At 37.9% G+C, this 11,837-nt stretch overlaps 1 protein-coding gene across 4 annotated transcripts in view; it reads right to left on the reverse strand.

Moving 5' to 3' along the window:
* The window catches only part of ZEB2 (zinc finger E-box binding homeobox 2), a 137,154-nt gene that overhangs the window by 28,283 nt on the left and 97,034 nt on the right, over positions 1–11,837 (reverse strand). For all 4 annotated transcript variants that reach the window (XM_006135668.4, XM_006135669.5, XM_025191029.3 and 1 more), the window contains one exon: positions 7,944–8,015. In XM_006135668.4, coding sequence (XP_006135730.1) covers positions 7,944–8,015 — 72 coding nt within the window. The remainder of the gene's footprint in view (positions 1–7,943; positions 8,016–11,837) is intronic.

Below are 11,837 nucleotides of genomic sequence, written 5' to 3' on the forward strand. Positions count from 1 at the left end.
ATAAGTCCTTTCTAACAAGAGCATGTGAAAGAATTCTTCTTAACATCCTCCCAAAAGAGTTTTGGGAGTAGGGTTTTAAAAAATGTTTTAGTGAAGCAAAGGAAAAGCCTAATGAAAGTCGCGTGCTTGAAAATTACTTTCACTACATTTTTTTTCACAATAGGCAGGCATAAGGTATATTATTTCATATTGAAATGTATTTAAGAACATTCAGCTCTAGGGATTAACAATGGGTTATAGGATCTTTCACTTTCTAAATCACAGGCTCAAATCAAGCTCAGTTGGAAATGACCACTAATCCTTACCATCAAAGGTTTTAGTGGTATTGAAAAGAGCTAGAGGAGACAGTCTAGTTCCCAGTGGAAAGATGTCCATATCACAAGAACAATCCTCACAAATGGCACTAACTAATATTCTTATCTCAGAAAGAAAGGACAAGGTCTCAGATATCACAGTAACTCACCTACCCTCTCTTCCAATTAGCCAATCCCTTCAAGTTCCAGCTGAAGTGCCTGAACAGAGCAATTTAAGAAAGTTTCCATCATTCCTGACTCTGCTGTATCTGTGCTATGTACAGAGGCTTTTATTGTTCTGGACTGTAAAGTGGCACATTTCACTCAAAGTGAAAAAGATTAACAATAATACTTGGCTTATCAGATGGTTAAATTTACTAAACATCCTGACATCATTGCTTTGTCCGAGTCTGAGTCAGATTGTAACCATTATGCACATTTGTTCTGCTCAAACTACTGGTGCAATGGTGTTCTTGACCAATAAAAGAAAGATTACTGGATATAATTATTGTAGTGTTTAATTGGCAATTTTTTTAAATAAAATATAACACTTGCAGGACCTTCTCTTTGTTGCTTATTTTTTACTCTAGAAAGTCACCTGTGGAAGTCAATAGTAATTGTGCACGTGTTAAGTTGAGTCACTATTGCCTTCTGAATAAAACTCTAATAAAACATTAGCAAGCCAGATGCTTAACTGATTTAAATCAGTTCTGTTGACTTCATCTGAGGTTCTAGCCCAAGAAACATATTCACTCATTAACAGTCATAAGAAGTACCCTGTAGCCCTGTCTATATTAGGAAATTGTGTACATTGAAAAACTGTTTTCAAACATAGCTCCTTCTGCCACCATCATTCAAAAGTAGACATGATTAGGCCAGGACACACCCATTCAACTCTGTTCCAGAAAATTTAGTTAAGGCCTTGTAAAAACAAGATTCTTTGGAAGGCAAGATTTGACCGGGTCTGACCTGGTAGGTGTTCAAGATCAGTTTAGGGGGAAGTTATCCTCTAGGATGCTTTTTCAAATGCAGCTTGTATTCTAGTGTAGACAGAGCCATTGATAGTAATAGCTGTTACATGGGTATATAGAAAAGAATGTGTTACTCTTACTATTATTTAAAAGAAGACCAAGATAATGGTCCTTCACTCTACCCAACCCACAAATTTTCTTTGAATTTGGGAAAAAAAGGTTGAGTTCCAATATAGACCTTTCGGTATGATAGTCTTCCTTACTCCATTTAGGTGAGATCCTCTAATCATGAAGAAGTTGAGGGCATTTCACGTGCTCCTTGATTTCTCAGTCTTACAGTCTACTCCAGAGTAACTATTACATTTTAAATGGCAAAAACAATGAGGTCCTTTAAGGAGTTACTGGCTATTGTTTGAAAACAAATGTTCTATATGGCACAACTTCTTAATGTAGACAGAGCCAAAGGGAGCTCCTCAGGACTGTCAAGAAGTAAATACACTCAGCTGATGTCAGCTGGATTTAAACCAGTTAAATACGAGAGGCCTGTGGGCCTCATGTCTATACCCAGAAGATGATTTCTGAATGGTTTCCAGGAGGAATGGAACACCACTCTCCTGGATTAAGAGTAGAGTTTAATCTAGTGGGCTGTCAGCTCTTGTAATACTTTTCTTCTGAAGTACAGGAGAAAAGGCCAGAGTACAAAGCAAGAGGAAGAGACCATCAGAAACTGGAAAGGAATGGCATGTGGCAATAGGCCACAAAGTTCTCCCCTCCAATGAGACAACACAAGTAGGAAGAAGTCAGAGCCTATTATTTTCTGGAACAAGGTGCAAAGATAGTCATAAAGCCAGAGAGGGGACCTGAAAAGTTCTGGTAATAGTATTTCAGATAAGAATCCAACCTTTTTTTTTTTTCCTGAATCAAACATCTGAACCTTTTCATGTCTAGTTACTTCAAATACTACTTGTGTATGAGACATCACTTTATGAACATATCTTGAAAAACTAATTGATTTTGGAATAATTGTTATTTCCAATTCTGTATAGCAATATTAGTAGGAGATATATATATAATGATAAACTATAATCTACTTGTTAATTTTTCCATACATAAATCGAATGTAAGAAAAATTCACTGCCATTTTTCTTTTTTTTTATTATTTTTCTCCCACAAGAATTAGGAAGTACATTTCTTGTGTTATTTAGTAAGGATGTTGTAAATTTTATGTGGGAATATAGCGGCTTTAAAGAATGAGAGTAATAAAATCCTTATAACTTTTAGGTACCTCCTTTAATACTAATGTTAAAGGGCAGTATCTATTAATCAAATATTATAATGTGACGCATAACAATTCACTTGTGCTAGAAAATATCTACATATTTGACTGAGAAGACAGGAAGGCATATTTGGAACATCTCAAATTTTGAATCTAGCAGAAAACAAGGTAAATGTAGTGTAATGCATGAAATACCCTAATAAATTTGTTAGTCTTTAAAGTGCCACCAGACTCCTAGTTGTTTTTGCTAAAAGAGAGGGCTACCTCTCTGAAGATATGTCATGGATGACAAAGGATCTTAGGGCCTGTCATGATTATGAGGGTTAGCAGTAGCCTGGAGATTAAGGAGTTAACTACATCTAGCCAGGTGGAGTGACCAGTAGGAATGTAGGTGGGACTTTCAAACTGGGACAAAGGAATTTGGGTTTTTTCCTTTCTCTTTTTGTCTCTCTGGGTGAGTCCTCTGCAGCTACAGGGAGGGACAAACATGTCTCTCTCTCTCCAAGAAACAATTCTTCACTTTCTGTAAGTAGGGTAAACTTTAGGTAGTTTCATTAGGCTTTATTGTCTAAGGGTTGGGTATGGGATCTGATACCTGGTACTGCTTAAGAGGTGTTTGGCTTTTCTTTTTAACTAAGTTCTAGCCCATGGTGTGATTCCTCCATGAGTATATTTTGTTACCTTTCCATCCGATCCTTATGCTTGCAACAGGAATATTGTTGTAATAATAAAAATTTTCTCTTTTCTTTTTATTAACCTGGCATTGGTTACTTGTGTATCCTGATTTTTATAATAGGGGTGAGATTTCCCAAATGATCTTTCCCCTAATCTCGTTTTTAATATTTGGGTGGGGGCAGCAGAAGTTTTATTCCCAAAATCTAGGTTTTTAAGATTTTTGGGGAAAGTTTTATACCAAAGCCTGGTAGGTAAGGCTTTGGGGTATGCTTGCTAGCCCCCACTTCTGCATTTATCATGCCAGAGTGGGGAAGGAGCCATGACATGGTGGCATAGCAGTGGGATTATTTTGAGAACCCAGGATTTTTAAAAGGACACAGGTTTTTCTTCTAAGTTGCAAGCTTGGTTTTTCTCTTGTTTTTTTCTTTTGTTTTCTGGGCTGCTCAGAGGGTTAGACAGAAGGTTAAGCTTAAGCCAGACACAGACCATCCCAACCAGTTTTTTTTTATATAGCTTTCATGACAACTAGATAGCTAGGGTAGTTAAGGCAGGATGTCCAGCTCTAGGACAGATTCATACCCCAAGGAGAGAGCAGGAGCAATGTATAGCCTCACCTCTGCCTTCTCTATGGGAAGCTGCCCATAAGGCAGCTGGCAAACCTCTAACTCAAAAAGAGGTTGAGCTTATCCTACAGCTGGAAGCCAGGCGTGCACAACGAGAGGCCGAGGAGAAGCATGCCCAACAAGAACATCTGGAGAGGCTATCAGCAATAGAAGCTGAGGAGAAGCGCAAGGAACAAGAACACCAGGCGAGGCTAGCAGCAGCACGGGCAAGACTAGCAGAAATAAAGGCAGAGACCGTATCCTCCCAGGAGTTCAGTGTACTATCATGGGGGGAAAGGGTGCGATTATAGCATGGCTAATATGTATAATCAGGCTGATACCTTAATCCAGCCCCAGGACATGTATGAGGTTTGTGAATGGGGTGAGGATGGCTCTGGGAAGTTGTCTGTGGCTAGGCTGTCCTGGGAGCAAGGTAAGAGCTTCTCTCAGTATTTGCCTGAGGAAGGGAGCTGTGTGTCTGTAAGTGAGGCCTCTACATTTCTGGCTGGAGCCTCAGAGGAGAGGCTGGAGTGAGAATTTTGGGCAAATTTTTGGGATCTCCCTGCCCTATTTTGGGAAAGTGTCCCTCTGGAACAGTCTGGAGTGGCTGGCCAGAGTGAAAGTTTAGTTGGAGAAAAAGATCAAATTCTGGAGGGGGTTCAGTGTGAGCAACCTCTGTGTGTGGAGCCTGACAGTTTGGCTGCTGAGGAGGGCGGTATGCATGTGGGGGAAGGGTTTCTTCCCAGTTCTTTGTCTACAGGAGGTGCATGGGGGAGGGGCAATACTTGTGTGCGCCCAGGAATGCTTCAACTTTTTAAATCTAAAAAGCCAGAATTGTCAATGTACACTTGGGATGGATTAGATCCTACTGTGTATGTTAACTTTCATAACTACTGTACTGCTGTTACTAAGAATGATAACGATGTCCACTTTGCATGATTTTGTACCAAAACCCTGGAAACTGTTAAGAGATGTACCCAAGGACACACTGTATGTTCAAAAGCCTTGTGACACTGGTATTTCACTGTTAATACTTGTAATTAGCGTTGGAGCTTCTCATCTGACAAGGGGAATCCCAAAATTGGTGTGCTATGTTAAAAGGGAAACTGAGGCACGACTACATTTTTCTTTTCGTGGCTAAGTGCCAAGAGGCCTACATTATGGGGAACAAGGAGACCTACATTGTACTGGTGTTAATTGGATTTCAGACCAGTGCCAAAGCAGGCATGGATAAATTTACTATTTTCACTAATGGGTCTTGGGTCCAAATGCTGAGCAAAGGGGCCTGTGTAAGGTGTCGAATGAAAGCTTGTCCTCTGCTGATTCTATATATGATACTTGTGTACATGCATGATGTTGTATATGAAGTTATGAAATGGACTCTGTTCTTGGATGTTAAAAAATTTTCTGTCTGGAAGGAAGCAATGAAAATGGACTGCTTGCCTGTGACCAGCTCCAGGTGGAAGACACAAGAAACATCAAAGGGCCCTCTGAGGCTGACACTAAAGACTGCTAAGCTAGAAGTTGTACAGTAGACTTCCGATAATCCGGAACCTATGGGACCTAGGTGGTGCTGGATTATCAGATATGCCGGAGTATCAGGAGGTACTATAAGATGGTTATGTATATACTGTATACAGTATATACTGTATATAAAGTGTTCTTAACCCTTTTTATTGTACACACTGTATACAGTACACTGTAATGTTTTAGTTCTTTTAACCCTTTTTTACCCTTTTCTCTCAGTTCAGCTGCTGCCGCTGTTACCTTGTGACTCATTTTTTGCCAAAGCTCAGTCACTAGGCTCTTGCCATTTTGATGCCGGACTATCAGCAGTGCTGGACTATTGGATGCCAGACTATTGGAGTTTTACTATACTATCTTTGCTAACGGCCTGCATCAAGTACCCGGTGATTGATGCATGACAAGTATTCTCATTAACAATCTTACTCTCAACATGTTCTTTCTTTTATTAATATATCTTTAGAATTTAGATTCTAAAGGATTGGCCCAGCATGATCTTGTGGGTAAGATCTAAAGTGAAAATTGGCTTGGAACTGTGGCTGAATCCTTTGGACCAGGAGGATCTGTTTGGAGTTGGTGAGTGAAGGTTTTATAACCTCTCACCCGTGTGTGAGGCCTAAGTTTGGTGATGGCACAGAGAAGCTGGAGTCTCTAAGGGGTTTTGCTGGTAAGGCTTCCTGCTGGCCAGAGAGGCAGCTAAAGTGCTAGGTGTAATTTGAGGGTTGCCTGGGGAAAGACCCCAGTTGAGGGCGGTAAGCAGCCCTGGTTTTAAAAAATTTGCTCTGAGCTGACATCCTCAGCGGTGCTAAGACCTGGCCTGATGTATGATAGTGGTGTATTTCGCAAGAGGCACATAACTTGGTCAATTGAACTTTGGATTAAGACCCCACGCTATTCTAAATTTGAGTTTGAGACAGAGTTTGATTGGTTAGTGAGGCATTTCGGGATGCAATTACTTAGTATACTTTCTGTATATCTGTTACGGTACTCCATGGATATGGAAGCATTTTGTTTACTTTTCATGTATTCAATAGTCTAGTCAAGTGTGTATAAATGTATTTACTATGTCTTATCTCAGACCTCCAGGAAGAAATCACAGCCAGTGTGGCTAGAGGCTGTCACAGCATCATCTGTGATCATCTGCCATGTCATGATTATGAGGGTTAGCAGCAGCCTGGGGATTAAGGAGTTAACTACATCTAGCCAGGTGAAGTGACCAGTAGGAATGTAGGTGGGACTTTCAAACTGGGACAAAGGAATTTAGGTTTTTTTCTTTCTCTTTTTGTCTCTCTGGGTGAGTCCTCTGCAGCTACAGGGAGGGACAAACATGTCTCTCTCTCTCCAAGAAACAATTCTTCACTTTCTGTAAGTAGGGTAAAGTTTAGGTAGTTTCGTTAGACTTTATTGTTTTAAGGGTTGGGTATGGGATCTGATACCTGGTACTGCTTAAGAGGTGTTTGGCTTTTCTTTTTAACTAAGTTCTAGCCCAGAGTGTAATTCCTCCATGAGTATATTTTGTTACCTTTCCATCTGATCCTTATGCTTGCAACAGGAATATTGTTGTAATAATAAAAGTTTTCTCTTTTCTTTTTATTAACTTGGCATTGGTTACTTGTGTATCCTGATTTTTATAATAGGGGTGAGATTTCCCATATGATCTTTCCCCAATCTTGTTATTAATATTTGGGTGGTGGCAGCGGAAGTTTTATTCCCAAAATCTAGGTTTTTAAGATTTTTGGGGAAAGTTTTATACCAAAGCCTGGTAGATAAGGCTTTGGGGTACACTTGCAGGCTCCCACTTCTGCATTTATCATGCCAGAGTGGGGAAGGACCATGACAGGGCCTTTGGGAAGAAGATGGTCAAAATCCTGAATTTATTTGGCTAGAAAAATAGTAACAGAAATTTTTACAGCCTTTGGTAGCTACAGAAAAAAAAAGATGGCTTAAAAATGATAATTTCAAAATATCTATGTTCCCTTTCTTTTTTTCCACAGAAAGATATGGTTTTTAAAAAGGGAAAGAAAGAGATGTGGAAAGTAGAAAAAATATTAGCTATAAACAAAATAATATCATAAATATGTATATAAATTGTTTATGTGTATCCCCCTATATATGGGGGTATGTTTGTCTTTCTGAAAAGATGTCTGGATTCTCTGAAGTATCTTATGCTCTGTTCCCTGTGAATCTAGGGCTGCCATGAAGAGTGTACCCCATTCATGTTATGAAGTTCTTTGTACAGTTTCTCATTAAAATACTACAATATCTTGGCTAGCTATTTTAAACTCTGGTTTATTCATCTTGGTGGTGAAAATATCTCCTCACAATACTATCTATTAGTTTACAAGAATGCAGCTAAATTTACTGAGGTTAACTCATGGTGAGGGAAAGACAGTGACTGAGTTTTCACTGAATATCTCGTTTGTACCATGGTAATCAAATTTGGGGGAAGAGGGCGTGAGGACTAAAACCAGGATTGTTAATTAAACATTTCTCAGTTGTTCAGCTAGACATGTAAATGAATTGTTTAGCACTTCTCTTCATGCACAGCTAATTCTAAAGGACACAGGACAAATAGGATGTACGAATGGACCATTTGCCTTACCTGTACCATTGTTTCCAGTGGTCTGAATTGCGGCTTCAGGCCCCATAGTGTCATATTCCTCCTTCATTTCTTCTGTAAAATAAGCACATGCACTTTTAGCATTTGCAAATTATGGAACAGCTTACAAAGCTAGCAAGCACACTGCAGTAACAAGGAAGATTATTTTAAATGAAACAGAAAAGGACTGTTCTAAGCCTCTATACAATGGCTTTGTTCTTGCAATTGAATGAATTCAATCATGTTAGTCAGACAAGAACTTATTTACTTTAAACTTTATAGCAAGTGGTGAAAAGCAGAAGCATTTATTTGGGTCAAATGAAGGCCTTTTTCAGATATCAGATCCAATAATCATTATTATTTGTAATAATCAGTCAACTGAAATGTAATTATTTTTACGTGGGAAGAACAGGCGTGTTAATGTAAAGTGATGGTAAATACACAGCAAATCAATCTTATCTATCTCTTAAGAATATGTTCATATACTTGCTATTTGATATATCATCATTTTAATTATAGAGGCTTGGAGTGAGAAGTGTATTAATATCAGAGAGTACAATATTTCTGAAGTTTTAAGTGTGGACAGCTCCATTATGCCTATTTAATTTGTCTGTGCTCCCTTTGTACTTGCAAAGTATTGATCAGTACCCCAAAATTAGATTATTTCACATGAAAATGAGTACATATTCTATAGAATTAGCTGTTTGTAGACCACTTTGATTCTGGTGAAGTTGTTGGGTGGGAGATACTTTAAAATGGGGTTAATAAAGAGCAGCTAGCATCAGCCTACTTCTGGATAGAATAGTGATCTATTGATCTATCATAGATTTTCTAAGGTTCCTTTCACTTTGATTTCTTATTGATGATCTGTTAGTGCAGGTGCAATAGGTACTCACACAAACTTGGTGGGCACAATTTAAAGGGCACTGTTTGAAAATCTGGCTCTCAAAATGATTTCCACAGGAAAAAGCAAATACATAGAGCTCTGCTCAAATACAAAATAGATATTGGCATCTCTATCCGCATCTGTATCTGCAAAAATGATCCATGGGTATCCACATACCTATGGATATAAAGCAGCACTCTGCAAATTTGCAGGGTTCTAGATATAAGATTTGTATCCACATCCATTTCCACAAAATGGAGTCAGGGATATCTGCATTGACATCCTCAGAAACAGATATCTGCAGATATAAAATGGATATCTACAAATACATGCAAGTTTCATTTTTTTCCATTTTCAGCCAATTCCCTTCCTCTTTGTACACATACACAAATATTTCTTCCATTTTATATGCAAATACAACAGTACTTGGGATTTGAGATTTAAATGGCGTGTGCCTGATAAGTTTTATATCTAGCTGGATTTGTAAGAAATGAAATGTAGAACAGCATTAAAAAATGGTTCAACAAAAAATGAGCATAAGCCTGTAATGAATTGGGGAGAGGGAAGTTGATTAGCCAATGAAATGACAGTGTCAAAAAGGTCAAAGTGCGGTATTCAAATTCAAATGTACATGAAACATAAAAAAATGTATTCCTCATTTTTGTGATAAAATGTTTGATGACAGATAGTGGCTCAGCATTAATCTAATGACAGTGGTTTGACTGAAGACAGGCGGAATAGTTTAAACAAAACACATTCTCGGTTCATTCCAAAATTTGCAATCTTGTAGTATTTTACAGATGTCACATTCTATGCATAATTAGGTGGTAGAATAACAGGTTCTAATTGTATCATTCTAATCAAAACTAAAGCACAAAATGACTTAATTCAGAGCTTTAGAGTCAGGGTACAATGCTGAGGTATAAATATATGTGGTAAAAATGCAATAATGAAAGCCCTTAAGTTAAAATATGCAGGTACAAACAGATGCTAAATTTGTACAAAAGCATATAATATGCAGACCAGATGAAAAATATTTGTTTAAACTGTACAACAGGCAAGCCTGGCTTGATTCTTTTCCCAGGTCTGGCATTCTGCCTTCTCTGGGGAACATTTTCACAGGGACATCTTGCATCCAAAACATTTAGGAGTTCAATATGCACAAATAAAAGGTTGTCAATTGTGATAATTGATTATCTAAAGCAATCTTACATGTGATATTTTTATTATTGCCTTCCAGAAAAATTAATAAAGATAAGGTATTTCTGAGAAGTTCAGCGCTAGATATAAATATAGCTGCTGTGATTTTCTTCCTTGATCATCTCATGTGATTTCTGGTAGTAAGGAGTCACAAGTATCATACGTTTTCCATCTGAGGGCACAGTTACCCAGTCACTGAGGGGAAAACAGTTAGCAGGGTGTTTTTTTTTTTTTTTTTTTTTTTTTTTTGCATAATAGTGGTAATGTTCAAGATTTCTGCTTCACTTCCTTCCTCATTGTCATTTTCTTCTCTAGTAAAGAGAAGTTACAGTACCTAGTTGCTTCCCAAAAATTATTAAATGCTCACAAATGCAATATGCTTCTTCTCACTTTGTGCAGGTCACCAGAGTGCATTCTGTAATTTTTTGAATGTACAGATCTCGTTCTCGTTTAGCTCACAGTTGCACAATCAATCCTATTGCATTTAGAAACTTGATCAGCATGACTTTTCTTTACCTATACCTGGCTTTCTTCCAAAACCTATGATTTTGCTTTATAGCTCTGTATTTTGAATATTCTTTTTCTGAACAGAGTAGCTTTCCTCCACCCACTGAAAGAACATTTTAAGGTGTAAACTACAAACTTATAGCCCTGCTTCTGATCTCACCAACATTGGTGTAACTCAGAAATAACTCCATGAGTTGTAAATTGGTTTGATTAAGAGTAGAATAAAATCTTATGTGCTCAGTTGCAGCAAATAACCTTCAATCACGGGTTAAGCATTTATTTAATTTGAGCTGATTGTTAGAGTCGTTTTGGTATATACATATGTGAAGAGCACCTAACAATTCAGAGCACATCTGACCAAACATAGTATGTCTGTCTAAACCCACATAGTGTATTTATTTTGAAAACACTTGTAAAAGTTTGCATTTTCCAGCCACCCTTGGGATAAGCATTTGTAAAAATAAAGAGCACTTTCTTTCTTGAGATGAAGAATCCTTGAATAAGCAAAAAGAGGCCAAGATGCAGGTGATTTATTTAAGTCTGTGTCAATGATAATGATGTCATGGCTTCCAGCACACTGTGTCCACCCCATTGTGGGACGAAAGAATGTCAAGGACAATTCCAAACACAAAACTTTGATTGTGCTGAAACCGGAAAGGCACAGTAAGAACTCCACTGCGCTCTTCAGTTCAAAACCTGCATCCTGCAGACAAACTACAGAAAGCATGGGAGTAAGAGCAAAGGAGAGGGGGCTTATCTCAGAGTAAAGCTATGTGCTGAGGTACTATGGTAGACAGTCAGGCACCAGGGATAAAACACTACTGAATAAAACAGCACCAGAATTAGAATTATTGTCTATATTGTGTGTTTTGAACAATAAATAAGAAAAATATTTTATCAGAAGAAAAATGTGTTATCTAAGAGTCAGGATAAACAATGAGTGGCTTTTTAAGACCAATCTCTTTTCATTAGACATCAAGGCACCACATCAGAGCACTTTTAGAACAATAAAAAAAAACACACACAATAAATCATGACCAATCATTAGAACTAGACAGGTAATAGCAGAGTAACTTTCTTGGACTGCCCTAACTAGAATGGCTAAATAGGATTGGGAATTTACATTTTATTTAATTATTGTAAGACCAGAATATTGTTTTATTTACCATAAAGGTAAGGGTGGAAGAACAGTCTGTTAATTTGTATTGTGGGCTGCTTTCACTGCAGGTGATCAAAAGGGTCTGCAAAGCATTCTAAGGGATTATTATATATAAAGCATTTTAGAATTATGTTCCATGACCAGT

The sequence above is a fragment of the Pelodiscus sinensis genome, chromosome 7 (genome assembly GCF_052426305.1).
Source record: "Pelodiscus sinensis isolate ZL-2025 chromosome 7, ASM5242630v1, whole genome shotgun sequence".
In the NCBI taxonomy this organism is placed as follows: Eukaryota; Metazoa; Chordata; order Testudines; family Trionychidae; genus Pelodiscus; species Pelodiscus sinensis.